Source organism: Crotalus tigris, unplaced genomic scaffold, assembly GCF_016545835.1.
Source record: "Crotalus tigris isolate CLP2741 ecotype Arizona unplaced genomic scaffold, ASM1654583v1 scf7180000017549.6302385, whole genome shotgun sequence".
NCBI classification, from domain to species: domain Eukaryota; kingdom Metazoa; phylum Chordata; class Lepidosauria; order Squamata; family Viperidae; genus Crotalus; species Crotalus tigris.
The window spans coordinates 1,621,809-1,637,804 of record NW_024096467.1 but is presented as its reverse complement, the minus strand read 5'-3'; the positions used below and the strand labels follow the sequence as shown (position 1 = coordinate 1,637,804).

The 15,996-nt window shown below is 35.7% G+C and overlaps 1 protein-coding gene across 3 annotated transcripts in view; it reads right to left on the bottom strand.

The window, feature by feature from the left end:
• The window catches only part of ADAMTS19 (ADAM metallopeptidase with thrombospondin type 1 motif 19), a 134,064-nt gene extending 118,427 nt beyond the window's left edge, over positions 1-15,637 (bottom strand). For 2 of the 3 annotated variants that reach the window (XR_005556052.1, XM_039337381.1), the window contains exons 1-2: positions 14,871-15,637; positions 11,889-12,481 (exon numbers count right to left, since the gene is read on the bottom strand). Coding sequence is in view for 1 of the 3 variants with exons in the window: in XM_039337381.1 (XP_039193315.1) it covers positions 11,889-12,481; positions 14,871-14,955 (678 nt within the window). In the remaining 2 variants the exon portion in view is untranslated. Of the gene's footprint in view, positions 1-11,888; positions 12,482-14,870 lie in introns of those variants that run through there. The other variant, XM_039337393.1, reaches the window with a different exon arrangement.
• Between the last annotated feature and the right edge of the window lie 359 nt (positions 15,638-15,996).

Here is a 15,996-nt window from a genome sequence, read left to right as displayed (position 1 = left end):
CATCATCGTTTAATATCAAGAGATAACACTTCAGTTCATCTGATCATAGAACCCAATAGTTTTCCAGGAGAATGAAATAAGAAGTGATATACTGAGCTGAAGAAAAGAAAGTCAGGTATCTTGTTTGATTCAATTTCTGGTCCCGTCATAGACAAATCTTTATTGACTATTTTTATTGACGATTGTAATACAATCTGTAATACATTTTGTTGAATACAGAGTTGCTCTACTGGAGAATACAATCAGGCAAATCTGCCCATGAAGTGTGTGTGTACTTGGCCTCTAAATGGTCCCTAAACTCTCCTATAGTTGCACTACACCTCTGAGAGGAAGCCAACTAGATTTGCTGCCAATAATACTGTAACTCTAGAGAAATCCTCCCTACTACTGAGGAAACAAGTGGCATTCCTCTTCTTCAATAGCTATCAGGTAACTGAACATGGATCTTGGTACTTTTTCCTGGCAGGTTTTAGAGTTCAGTTAAGTGTTTCAGATTCAGAAGCTAAACACACAGGCAAATAAAGTTTAGACCTTTGCTGGAGGAATGAACAGAAAAAAATACCTTGGTAGACAAGGTACTTGAGTAAACGAAAGTTCAGGCTGGATCAGTTGAGCCAGAAACTCAACTAAGAAAGCCTCTGAGATCTTCTATGCATCACAAACTACGAAAAGTAGAACAACTTGAATCAAACTGTCAATTTCAAAAAAAAAAGTGTGACTCAGCATAGAGTTGTGCTGACAGAGCTATAAAAAACATGTCTGATCGCTATGTAAGTATATTGGATTTTCTGAATGAACTGGAGTGGAAACTAACTACTCTTAGATGTTCCTGAACTTGTTATTATCTTTTGGTTTGAAAACTCAGTTCTTGTGCCAATGTTTTTTGCAAGTTACTTCATTTTATTTCAATTAAAGATTTATAACTGAAGCTGGGGGGTGGAGAAGTCAACTGCCACCATAGGATGGGAGGCAATATTCTGACCTCTCTGTTCCCATCTGTTTTGTGTAATTTTCATTCCACTTAGCAATTTATATTTCTTCATAGCCCTAGCTCTACCCTGATTCTTCATCATTCTTGAGGCTTAGAGAATTTTTTAAAAGAGATACAAATCTGTGATCCTTTGTCTTCTCTTTAAATTGGGGGCAAGCAAGGAAAAAGATCAGTTTCAGAAAGATCAGTTTCAAGTAAACAAATATTTAAGAAATCTGCAAACAACAACAACAACAATAATTCATTTGGGCTTCATTTTAATACCCAGATCCCTATTTCTCGTAACTATCAAATTCAACCACTATTGCAACCTTATTATAAATGTGCAATGAGGAACATTATACAACACATAGCTAGACAGGCTGAGGTGGCTTTGCTTATACAATGATGTGTACATGGTACATGATGCCAGAGAACCGAACATTATATCTAGAATGTATAAAAGCACTTCAAATGTATACTGAACATGAAGGGACCTTTAATTGTCCTCGGAGGATATGTAAAAAAGCTAACAAAAATTCTCGATCCAAATACATGATACAGAGAATCTTAAAGATTAACATTCAATTGAAGCCAGAATTAATGGATAAACAGTTAGAAAAAGGTCATTGAATATTATTTCAATATATGATAACAACTGTGAGATTACTGTATGCATGGAGATGGAAAGATTTAACATTCACCACTATGGAGCAATGGCTGGTGACAAATTTTGCTGAAATGGATAAATTAACTTCTGTGATTAGAGAAAAGATATCTATACTTATTGCCAACTGGAAACCTCTTATGAACTTTTGGAGTAAAAATGAAAAAAATGGACTAGTGACATGATTTTGATGATTATACAGGTAGTTCTCAATTTACAACAGCTCACTTGGTGATTGTTCAAATTTACAAAATGGGGCAAAATTCACTTAACAAATGTCTCATTAAACAACACAAATTTTGGGCTCAATTGTGGTCGTAGGATAGATTGTAGAAAATAGAGTGTACAGGATAGATTATAGAAAATAGAGTAACATATTTTAATTTTAGGAAAAGAAGTTAAAATATATTTCTACTATAATGCTGTCAATATCAAAAGCCAATATTCTATACTTTTTTCCCCTTTCTTTTCTATTTTTCCTTAACGTTTTTCCTTTTCTTGCACTTTTTGCTTTGTTCTCTGATTTCTTTTTTTTCTTTCTTACTTTCTATTAATTTATGATAGCTTTTATCCTCTCAAATGATTTAATAAAATTAAATATGAAAAAAGGGATGAAATGTTTTTGCTTCTGCCCCCCACTCCATGAGCTTCCCATGAGGTAGTCTCCAAAACTTTCTTCTCACAATCATTTGGGGTTTGAGAGAAACAAATATAATGTTATCAGTCCCTTTACTCCAAGAAAAATTTATCTACTACCAATTTAACCCTTTCAGGATCTCCCCCCCCCCCCAATAGTGGAATTTCTCACACTCACTACAGGGGCAAAAAACAAGATCCCACAGAGGTATTCCCAAAGCAAAAGAAACAAAGGATTACAACTGTTTCTAATTATTCCTGCCTCCTGTAGCCACTACCCAGCACAGATTTTTTTAAAAAATCTGTTATTTAAAAAAACATGATTTCTTACTTGTAAAATGATCTAGTCCATAGACTTCTGCTCTATGCAAATGGGGTCAAATTCACTTTTACACACTAATGAAAATCAATGAATTTCCTCTAAAGCATTATATATTATTAACATGTAATAACATTAATTACCATGCAGCCAAGTACTTCTCGTACCAACTTGCAACTTTAAAGTGACATTCTTGCCTTTAAAATTCATAAGAGAATGCTTTTGCTTGCCTTTCATGTCAATTGCTCAAAAGCAAGACTGGCAAAGAAAGAAGAGATGAGGTAGCTAAATGTGGCTAAGGAAGTTATCTTTAGTATACACAATATTTTTCTGACATATGCCTCTGTATTTTCATAAAATAATGTATTTTCAAACTCAACATGTCGATATAATTGTTCTACTGGGGATCAGCTCCATTCACATGAATGGGATGCATTCTAGCAGAACTAAAAGTAATTCAGCCAAAACCCATTTAGAAGTAGAGAATTCTGCCTCAATGGAAAGGAGATAAAATATGTATTTGTCAGGTCTGAATATACAACCATCCAAACTTTTGACTAGTGGGAATAAATTCTATATCATGACTGAACAGCAAAAAAAAAAAAAGGTTCAGAAAAAAGCTCAAAAAGCCAAGACCCAAATAAAGAAGACAGCTGCCTGAATATATTGCTTTTGTCAAGGGAATTGTTTCACTTGCTTGTAAAATTTCCTGAGGCAAAAAATCAGATAACTGGCAGTTCTGTAGTGATTACATCAATGTTCCAAAAGTCAGTTAAATTATAAACTTATCACAAACAATGGCAATAATAAATGAGAAGTGAAATAAGGATGATTAACAAATGAATGTTCAACATTAAAAACAAGCACACCTGTTCCTCTGCTGCAATTTACAGGGAACCATTTGCTGATTATCTGTAGTCCAACTCTTGGTTTCTTTCACTCAAGCAGTCTTAGCCTGACTTGACCTAATTTTAGGTTGAAGATCTAGTAAGAATTCAAAGAAGCACAGCTGAGGTAATTAAGCAAACTGTTGGAAGACCATGAAGTCACTTTTGAAGTTACTCAGGGCATATATCTAATGTTCTAAATATTACATGGGTTCAAATACAAATTGTGATTTAAGGATTGGGTGAACCTCCCAAAAAGTGTCCAAACATTTATTTCTTTCAAACAATATTTAGAGACAAGGCATCAGCCAATTAAAGCCTAAGAAATATCTATGTCATAAATATATGCTATAGCTATTCTGGAAAAGACCTTCAATCAACAATTTTGTAAAGTAAAAAAAGGCTGATTTTCTACAGTTATTTTATAATTGGAAGTGCCTAGTTCCTAATCATTATGTAAAAGATCCCCCCCCCATGTTTTCATCAGAACAGATGCTACATAAAAAGTGTCATGCTATAGACACTTGAAGTAAAAAGCCAGAACAAACTCTGAATGTGCTATGTGGACATGCAAAATATGAGATAATCAAACGTAAAGATGCAAGACTTCCTCCTGAGTAATATATTTTGTATCTGAGTGGACTCTTGCAGGCTTCATTAAAAAAAAAAAAAAAAAAAAAAGCAGGGAGATAAATTAAGATAATCTTAACGAAGATTAAATCAAAACTTTGATTTAAATTTAAAATTAATTTTAGTTAAATAAATTACATATAGATATATTTATATATTTATTAAATTTTTGTTTATTAAATTTATTTGCCACCCATCTAGCCACAAGGTGACTAGCAAGTTTACAAGACTAAAAGTAATAAATCTATACAAATATGCATGTCTTAAGTGTTTTTTATGATGCACCCAGTTGGGCCAAATATGGGAAGAAGAAATCTTTTGTTAGCAATCCAAATTTAACAGAAATATGTATGTGTATATATGTTTATGTATATGTAGCATAAATTCCGGCGTATAAGATGACTTCCGCGAGCGCTGAAATTGGCGCCAAAGACGGGGGTCGTTTTATACGCCGAGTCGCCTTATACGCCGGAAATACTGGTAGTTTCCGGCGTATAAGACGACGTTCTAGGAATGCGGCCCGGCTATAAAGACGGGGGTCGTCTTATACGCCGGGTCGCCTTGTACGCCGGCATTTACGGTATATATGTATATATATACACATATACACACGTTTTTAATAAAATTATAAATTATAGCAAAAAGATGGGGAAAGGAAGGAACAAGGTATGCAGGGGATAAGGTGAGATCTGCTATTAGGCCATCAACACACCCAGCATGACAATTCCCCACAGGGCCCCAAAGCCAACTGACAGAGCCAGGTTTTCAGGCCTTAAAGAAGTTCAGGGGTATGGGAGCAGATCTCACCCTGAGGAGGGATGTTCCAAAGGGACATTTTCTGGACTCCATCAGCTGAAATTCCTTGACTGACAAGATCTGTAGCATGTCTCCTCTATTAGAGGGTGTGGTGAACCTATCCCATTGGGATGAGATAGATATATACTGTATAACATACCAGTATGTAAGGAGTAATTTACCAATCCTTCATATCAAAGATTGCAAATTGGTGGTAAGTAGGGCTGTAAGAGCCCAACATACAACTCTGAGATCTCTGAAAATGTGCTTCTGTTCATTAAATGGTTTTCTTATTTATCAAAACATTTTAAGCCATTTAGATTAACAACTTGAATATTACTTTGATTTACAAATTAATTATGGAATAAGAATTAGATTGGGCAATAATTTATTAAAAAAGAAAAAAACTACTACAATAGAACAAGTTATACAAAAATTACTTCATCTTTATGTAGGTATAATTGGATATGATGATATAAAAAATAAAATGTTAACCTATTTTAATAACATTTCCAAATATTAGAGAAATGCTGCCACCATCTGAGCACATATATAAAAAATTAAAATAAAAAATTCCTGAAATTAGTATGAATTCTAAATGTCATATTCATTTTTTTCACAAGAACTATGCCAAGTTAATTATCTTCATTCCTCCAGAATATAAAGCCACAACCTATTTATGCAGAAAAGAAATCATGGTAAGTTTGCCATAGAGGTCTCTTCCTTTGAAGAATCTGTTGTGTACTAAAGGTATCTTAATAAATCCAGACAGATTCAGATAAAGCAGACTTTATTCTCCTACAAATAGTCTGCATATTGAAAATTTAGATATCAGATAACATATACAGCTTGAATATACAAGTGGACCTATAGAAGATACATACTAATCTTCTTAAAATGTAGATATCTGTAGGAAACATTCAATATCCTATTGCTCCTCTACACACACCACATGATTGTGGTTGGAATAATGCATAGCATTTTCTTCATAAAACTTTAAAATAAATGTGGAAAATATAAACATTATATAGAATGTAGAGAAGCATTTATTTCAAATATACTAAATGATTTTCATATATTAGAATAAAAAATGTATCATCTCTAACTGTTGGTTATTTTGTCCAACACAAGTTAATTAATACTGAAATCAGAGTCACCTAGTCCTACGGTGCAAAATTTACAGAATAATTTATATTATCTTGAAAAAGCAGGTTAAGATTCTCTCCCCCCAAATACAGAAGCCTCTCTTTCCATAATGATCAACAATCACAAGCTTCTAAACCTCATTTTTATAATCTCCGGAACTCTTGTTTTCCATATTGCCAAAATTTGATGACATAAGTGACAAAAACCTGAAGAGCCACAACAAAAGTATAGCATAAGTTCTAGAATAAATAGAAGAAATTAAATTAACAAATAAACATGAATAAAACCCTCTACACCCATACAAAAACGGGGGGGGGGAATCCCAACTTCAGCCATATGTATTATGTGTTCCTGTCCATTTTACATTTGCCTCAAATGAAAATCATATTTAACAGTTTACCTTAGGAATATAAGCAGTGGTGGGATTCAAATATGTGAACAACTGGTTCTCTGTGTGGATGCCACTTCTGGAAATCCATTCTGGGCCTGGGCAACCAAAAATTAGCTACCGATTCTGCCGAAGTGGTCCTTGACTTACAAACACAACTGAGCTCAAAATTTCTGCTGCTAAGCGAGACAGTTGTTAAATGAGTTTCAGTCCATTTTTTGCCACAGTAGTTAAGTGAATCAGTGCAGTTGTTAAGCTAGTAACATGGTTGTTAAGTGAATCTGGCTTCCCCATTGACTTTGCTTGTCAGACAGTGGCAAAAGGTGATCACATGACTCCAGGAGAGCAATCTTCATAAATGTGAGTCAGTTGCCAAGTGTCTAAATTTTGATCATGTGTTCATGGAGATGCTGCAATGATTGTGTTAAAACTGTCATATCACTTTTTTCAGTGCTGTTGTAACTTCAAACAGTCACCAAGTGAACTTTTTACTCCTTTTCTACACTATATAAAACATTGCTCATCTTGCAAATACCCAGTTTGTCTATAAGATTTAATCTTAATTATTCTATTGTATTTTTTTCTGGTTCAAATGTGCAACCTCTTGTTTCTATTTTGAATGTTGCTTCTTACTTTATTTACCTAACATCTTGCTTTGGATAAGTCTTTCCTTTTCCTCCTTCAGTTATCACTGACTTATCATTGCCTACTTCTTAAGTCACTGTTCTTAAAAACTGGTTCTCTGTAATTATTACTGATAATAAGCAACGGATGGAAACTAATCAAGGAGAGAAGCAACCTAGAACTAAGGAGAAACTTCCTGACAGTTAGAACAATTAACCAGTGGAACAACCTGCCTCCAGAAGTGGTGAATGCTCCAAAACTGGAAGTGTTTAAGAAGAGACTGGACAGCCATTTGTCTGAAATGGTATAGGGTTTCCTGCCTGAGCAGGGGGTTGGACTAGATGACCTCCAAGGTCCCTTCCAACTTTATTTTATATATATATATATATATATATATATATATATATATATATATATATATATATATATACTGAAATTAACGGTGACAAATGGAAATGTGAGTTTGTGTGCTTTATATATTTAATGATAATGCTAGAAGTTATGTTAAATGAATTCAACTCTCAGTAACTTTACATCTCTGTCACTTTAGATCCTCAAAGCTATTCCCTGAATTTAAAGGCTTGAAAATACTATTTCTGTTTCCATTTAGTATTTCTACTGAAGTCCATGTACCTACCTTCTTGTGGTAAATCTAATAATGCCTGTCTAAACATATCTATCCGAGCTTAAACAAGTGATAAATTAAACAAAGAAAAAGCCTTTTGAACTCTGTGGCCTTTCAGTAAAAAAGATAGCTCATTCAATTTCCATGTCCTTATGAACAAAGTTTTGCCTTTCAATTTTTACAACTGCAAACATTTTCATAAAAGTTATATGCCAATATTTACTATTCTAAGACAAAGCAGTTCCTTTAAAGAATTACTAACGTTGGACAGAGAAACAAATTCATCTATTTATAATCTCTGGATAATACTTTTAATGGATTATCCCTGGATAATCTTTTAATAATCCCTGGATATTACATATTTACGTAATCCTCTTTTATAGCCAAAGATGATATTTGTTCAGTTCTTTTGATCAATTTACTATAATTTTATGTTCTTTATTTTAATAAAAAAATGTATTCATGAACTAGGTGAGATTAGAATGTCAAGGTATGTTCAGACCATATAGACACAATCCATAATAATTTTTGCTATAGCTCAAGGTATTTAAGAGAACTTGGAATTTATCCATCTCATTGCAGGAAGAAAAAAATCCAGATAAAAGCAAAATCAAGACATTAAATTAGATAAGGGAATACTTTGTAGCATTCTATAAATACACCAACTTCCCATGTGGATCTCTATTGTCATAAGCAACAACAACAGAAAACGATAGTATATAAAAATTGTCCAATCTATTTCTTCTTTAACACATGTTGGAAAACTGCAGTTTGTGGGACATGTGCATTTGCATTTCATTTGCAGCTCCTCCAGCAACTCAAAATCATCTTGATGTAATTTAGCAACAAAATGATAATTTCTCGATGGTATAATTTTCACTTAATCTTGAAGAAAATTTTTAAGGGGAATGTTAGTGAAATGATTCTATGAAGCCAGCACAACCCTCCCTATATTTAAAATCTCTCAAGTCAAGTGAAACTGACCATGAAGAATTTGTTATCCATTCTAGAAGGGCTCAGGCTATCCAATTTGAATGGGAGGAAACTTAAACTTATAATTTTTTGTACATAATTAGAACAAAGCATAAGGTATTTTGGTCTTATATAGCACTGTATCCATACTCTAGAAAACCTCAAAAAAGGGCCCATGTTCAGACGCATTCAAATTATAAACTGCATTCCACAGGTTTAAAAGATATTAGTATATTCCCCCCCAAAAAAAATTAAATAGTATAAATCTAAACAACCAAACTAAACCACAGGTCTACATTTTATCTGATTCTCTTTATAAACTTTATCAAATCTGGCAATTCCACAAGACTTAGTAAGAATAAATTGAAATAACTCAGTTCCCACAAAATATTGGCAAGCTATAGTCAATGTTCTTCGGGAGAAACCTAATTCTGAAATACAAGCCAATGATGTCTTCATAGCTATAGCTCTATTCCACAGATTACATCCAGCAAACCACAAGGAGCAGGAAATGTTCATTTTAAATACCATTGGCTCACTTCAGGCTCAAAGCCACTGTCAGCAACATCCTTATTCTATATGGCTTTACATTAATAAGCTTAAACAGAAACAGTAACTGCTTTCTTTTAAATCAATTCATAATTTTGCATCTCTCCTGTTCCTAAGATTTTAGCCATTCTATTTACTTACCTTTACACTTCATTCAATCAAAGAACCTGTACTATTGTCGTTGGATCTAATTCTGATTTTCCTTAAATTTGCTAAAATCATATTAAAAATGTCTATTTTTAAGATTTATGAAACCAGAGCTCCAGAGCACATGAAAATGGTCACAGAATCCCACAGTACGTTACCTTACATATAACCACAATTTGGTGTTAAGTACAAGAGCTTCAGATTGATAAGCTTCCCATTCCAGTTGATCATTATAATACTGGAAGCTTTAATATCAGTTTCTCATTATATCCAGACCAGAAACTTTAATGTTAAAGAATCAAAACCATCCTTCTTAATTTAAATGTTTCAATAAAGCACAGTTAACTCTTACCTTCTTAAACATCTCCCCCCTCATACTAATAACATAAGAGCAAATTTGATGTGAAAAACAGGCACTGATAGAAGGTTAAACATTCCCAGCCTCTATTCTTCATCTCAAATGTAGTATCCCTAGACTTAAAAGAAGAATAGAAGCTGGCAAAATATGGTACTCATTATTTATCACATCTAATTCAGGATTTATATCTAAAGGAGAAGAATATTAATAAATAATTGTCTAATACAATACAGAGTCTTTACATTACATTAGTTCAGTGGTTCTCAACCTGTGGGTCGCAACCCCATTTGGGGTCGAACGACCATTTCACGGGGGTCACCAAACAATGCAGTCCGCCATTTTTTTCCCCTTTTCCTTAGCTGTGCTACTCCCTTTTATTCTATTGGCTTTTGAAAGCCAATAGAACAGACTCTCTTGAATAGAGTCTCTGCCCTGCTGAGCCCGCCAAAAGTCCCATTCTGCAAACGGTGCTGCACCAGTTGAGTAGTCCTTGACTTACAACCGGTTGAGTAGTCCTCGACTTATGACCGGTTGGGGGTCGCGGCATTAAAAAGGTTGAGAACCACTGCATTAGTTTATGACATATAATGAAAAGGTAATCTGGAATTAAAGAAAAGTAACAAAAAGAAATAGAGCACTTGGATCATTGTGACTGCTGAGTTTAAGCAGCTATGCAAACAAAAAAGAGTGTCAGCATTTCTCAATAATGGACATAATTAAAAAAATAAGGAAAAATAAAAAGAAACTTAATGTGTGTATTGCTCAAGCAGTGTATTTCCCTGCCTTCAGGGAAAAAAATCTGAATTACCCATATTATAACTTGTTCTCATGCAAATAATTTCTGAGGATGGGTTTTCAAATCATATTCATACAAATCAGTTTCCCCAACTCTAGTGTCCCCAAGAAGTGTTAAATCATAGCTCTTGTAGTCCCCATAGCTTAACAAGAATGAAAGGCACCAAGTTGGGGAAATCTGATATGCACATTTATATCCATTTAGATAATATCTGCATTGATCCAACTCTTTTAAATGTGCAGTACAATGGGCATGTAATTTTCTAAAATCAACTACTAGGACAACAAGACATTTTTGTAAATTCCTTGCAACACAGTTCTAAGCAACTGTAACCATGCAACATGTTGAAAACAAGCTAATCTATGCTATATTGTGGAAGTCACTGGAAGGCCTATGAGGCTGTATTTGAACATCAGATACCAGATACAAACTAAAGGAACTATTCATCCCGCTTTATGCCAATTGAATGCTTCAAAATAAACCTAGAAATGTAATGTGCTGGAATAGACTTTCTCATCCTATGAGTGATACAATTTGTGATAATTGTAGAGCTGGAAAGAAGCAGATTGGAGTAGATTATTTCCAGAAAGTTTAATCAGAAAACTTAAAATATCCTTAAGCATAGGTTCAGGCTAAAGGTCCACTTTAACCCTTTCACAGTGATGGAGCTAATGGAAAACAAATAGGATATTCATATTATATCATTAAATAATGATTAATGTATATCATTAAAGTACAGACAAACTTGAGCATAAAAAGTATATGAACATAGACACCTACAGATGTTTAATAGAAATAATACTATCTATGTTTACTTGATGAAAGGCAGTTTGTGTAGTAGTTAAAGCACAAGGCTAGAACCGGAACATTATGGTTCTAGCCCCACGCTAGGCACAAAACTACCTGGGTGAATTTGAGCCAGTTACTCTTTTTCAGCCCTAATAAGCTAGCAATGGCAAACAACTTCTGAAAACATTGGCCAGAAAATTGCAGGAACTTGTCCAGGAAGTCACCAGGAGTCAACATTAACTCAAAGGCACAAAACAAACATTTATTTAATATCACTTATTAAATGGATTTAACATTAAAATGGATGAGGCTCAATCAAGAACTTCTATATGCTCATAATAGTTCAGATGAAACTAGCAGTTACAAACTATGTCTTAAATTTAAAATGAAGAGGAAGCAATTTCCTTATTTTGGTGGTTAGAGAGTTTGAACATTGAAAAAGAAAATGGCAAAGAAAAATTAAAGTAAATAATAAATGAGATAATATGGAATTATTATGAAAATGACCAGAGATGGAGCAATAACAATGGGAAGTAAATTTTATTGCAAAGAGCAGATAAAATACAGGTGAAGGGGAAAAAAATACTCACCAAACCACCACAAGTGCTAAAGGAAGCAAAGGATCCAGGATAATGCAGCACAGACCCACTATAGTAACAGGATCTCTCTGTTTGTGTGTGGACCAAATTTGGGGCGCTCCTTTCATTCAATAGTCGTTCTTCCACTGCAAAACCTGGTGCTAAGAAGCGACTGTCCCTCTTCAGCAGCAGATAGAGCTCCTGAGCGAAAGCTGGTATTCTCAGCAACATCTCATCCTCATCTTCTGGAGGAGATACAGGTGGATGAGATGGTTGCTGAGAAGTGCTATTAGATCCCTGAGGAAGTGGAGACCAGTGATAGAAATCCTGAGATTCATATTCATCCTCTGAAGTTTCCCGAACTGGCGGTTGCTGGTGCTGGTGGTCAGATGAGGAGGAAACTGAGCGGATCTCACGGGAACTGCCCACTCCCTGACTGGATGCAGAGGTAGCATTAATATTGCTGCTGCTGCTGTTCCCACAGTTACCATCAAGACTGCAGCTGCCTCCTGCACCACTCCCTCCAGTGGATTCCTGCTGGCTTCTGCTCCACAGGGCTGGGTAAACTATCTCCCATTCTTCAAAATCTCCCAGAGGTTGCAGACCTGCAAAAATTCACATAGACTGAAATTTACACACTCTAAATTGCTCCCAACAGTAAGAGTTGCCATAAATGGATGCCAGATTTAGGACCCATCAGCATAATTTTGATATAACAAAATGACATAACAGCATTGAACCATACTGCTATTACCAATATAAATTAATTTTCCTATGTACTCACTGCAAGAAAAAAAAATATTGTTGTTTTGGGGAGCCACTTTGTACTAATTGGCTGGAAATGCTATTTTTACATATATGTTGTGTTCATATTTTATTTTTTGTTAGCTGTCCAGAATCAAATTAGTGAGATGAACAGCTATATATGTATGGATACATACATACATACACAACTATATGTGTGCACACATATGTACAAAATACCTGCTGAAGACTAATGTACTTTTCTCTTATTTTAATTCCATATATATATGGAAGATAGATAGATAGATAGATAGATAGATAGATAGATAGATAGATAGATAGATAGATAGATAGATAGATATACCTTAATTCAATATTGTGTTAAAGTATGGATGTATTTATTTATTTATTTATTTATACAATGTGTCCCTATTTCACTATAAAGGGATATTTTTAGAAATCTGGAAATAAAGCTTGAAGAGTATCCACAGCTTCTAACTGAATTAAAAGGTAGGCATCTGATCTTACCCATTTGAACAATTTTAGTTAAATAATGTGATGTCCCCTAATGTGCCTTTCCTAATGTGATATCCCCTAAACCATGTTGCTGGCTGACAGTTACAGGCCACCATCCATGCTAGACTGGGAAAAGCTGTTAGCTAGTCAGTCCAAATCTCTCCAATATCAAAAGAAGTAGCCTCTCTTTCACTCTAATCATCTCTAGCATAAGGATAGTTGTTATGCGTTTAAGTGGCTGAACTCCCAGGAATTGTTTCTACATTATCAAGGGGCTGTACAAAGTTATAATTTAAAAGGCAGAGACTACAAAAATATTAGCCAACCATCAATGTGAGCTTTAGGGCTAATAAAAAGTTAAGATGCCACCTGATGGCAGGGAAAGGAGTAAGAGGGAAGAGAAAATTGATTTACTCAAACTTTTATTTATTTTATCAAAACAAGCATCCTACATAGATTAGGATTCTAGGTAAAAAAAACTGGGTAAAAAACTATAATCTTTTATTGTATGTCCCATTCCTAAATTAATGTGTTTCACTGACTAGCCAATAAGAATTCAGTAAGGGTACAAATGACAAAAGACACTCTGAAGCACCATAGGAATAAACACAGTGGAACATGGCAATTTTATAATATAAGATTAGGGTATATATTTATAATTCAGAACATTAATTTGTTATACATTCTGAACAAAAATATAGTGAACTGAAATCTCTCTAAATTGTTGATTTGTGTATAAAAAGAAAATTGTTCTAGGTGAAAATCTTTGCTGTTTCATAATTATTTGAAGTGCATAAGAATTAAAATATTCTGAAATCTGATGAAACAGATAGTACACTGCATAAAGATACAGAAGTAGAAAAAATATTCCCTTGCTGATATTGGAACAGTCCTAAAGAAATAATAGTTTATTAAACATTTAACCTTAGTCATTTTAAAATTAAATCAGGGAATATTGCCTCAAAAGACAGTATGATCTGTTTCTTCAGCAAAGGCAAATAAGACTTTTTTTGCTTCTATCAAAGGCAAATAAGATTAGCAAACAGAAACAAATTAATCTGATCAATATTTCAAAATACAGATCCTATATATTTCCAATTTCACAGGCTTTTGGGTGTTTTTAATCTTTAATGGGCAATTTTTGCAGACAGACAGACAGACAGATAGATGGTGTGTATGAGAACTAAAACTTCATAGACATTCTCATGCAGATGTGCAACAAGTAGCTCCTTCTAATGGAATTCTTAGACTGATTACACTCTGGAGAAATGGAGACATATCCTTGTAAAGTATGTCCTACCAAGATGCTGCTGAATATTGTTTGATCCTAGAGAATTCACTGGCAGTCATTTGAGGAAAAGAAGTTAAACATAAGTTTACTGTTCAATATCAGAGCATTCTGAATGTGGCTGGCAAATTATTTCTGAGAGTCTGCAGGGCGTCCTATTATATCCTCACCTAGCAGTGTGTATTTAAAATTATGGGCCATCAGGCACCAAAAGTATTTGATAGATGGATAGGTAGATCTCGTTCAATAATAGTGCACTGAACTGAAACGTTTGCTTCTTTAAGACCCTCTATTCCTATGATCTACCAATAACGATCCATCTCTACACAATCCCTTTGTGCCACTGTGGTCCCTTACCTTGTGCAAGGCTCTGGCAATCAGAAAGGGGCCAGAAAGAGGTTCTGTTTATTAAGCAAATATCATTCAAATCTAAGCACTGGACTTACCTGAAGTGATCCGATTTGACAGGAAACACAACTGATAAAAGATGCAGCAGAGGTGGCTCAGCCGCCTTTCCCTTTTCTTCTCCATCCACGCCGCGGAGAGGGGGGGGGGTGAGCGACCAAAGCACCCCCTTCTCTACTGGCGATGTCTTGAGGAACTTTGCAAAACCGAGGAAAAAGCTGCTCACACACAAGACGTCGAGCTTGCAAAGCCGCCCCCTTCCCTCAGTTTGTGGGAGGAGAGCAGAGCAAATAGCGGGCTCCGTAGCCTCTTAGCAGTAGCAAGAGCAGCTCCGCAGTGGCACAAACCCGAGCCTCTAGCTCCGGCTCCCGAGAGACGCGGGTGAAGAATGAAAGCTGAAGCCCCGACAAGGGAAGCCACCTCAGGGGGCCGAGTCAGGCGGCAGCCATGCCAGCAGAGGTCAACTGAAGAGGGCAGACTGGCTGAAGGAAGCCCAAGGAACCGTGCGCGAAGAGAAGGCGCAACTTGCTTTGGTGGAAAAGCCGGGCGCGGAGCGGAGAGAGAGAGAGGAGGAGGAGGAGGAGGGAGGGCCACGCGCAGCAGCAGCGGCAGCAGCAGCAGCGGAGAGGTGGTGGCACCCCGCGCGCACACCTCCAATCCCGGCAGAGGATGGTGGGCGAGAGGCGAGGAACTCTCCCTGGGTGGGAAGTGGGCGGAGGAGGACTAAAAGACTTTGGTTCCCCAAAGTCCTGCCGCTCGCTCCTGATTGGCTTGCCCTGGCGTTTCTTATTTGCATACCTCTCTTTTCTCCTCCCCCCCTTTTTTTCCTTCCCTGGGGCGGTCAGACAGCTTGAGGCGCAGGTAAGTATTGGGAGGGAGGTCGTGATCCAGCGCAAGAAATCCAAGGAGGGAAGCAACGTTCCCCCCCCCCCCAGGCTGAAAGAATGGAAGATGAATCAAGCAAAAATACTTGCTAATTGTACTTTTACCTTCTCTTGTTTGCACAAATCCAATTTTCTTGAAAGGCGGTCTGGAATCTGTTCTCCATCTCAGATATATGCAGGTAGTCCTTGACTTTAACAACCACAATTGACCCCAAAATTTCTGTCAAGTGAGACATTTGTTAGGTGAGTTTTGTCTCATTTTATGACCTTTCTTACCAGACTT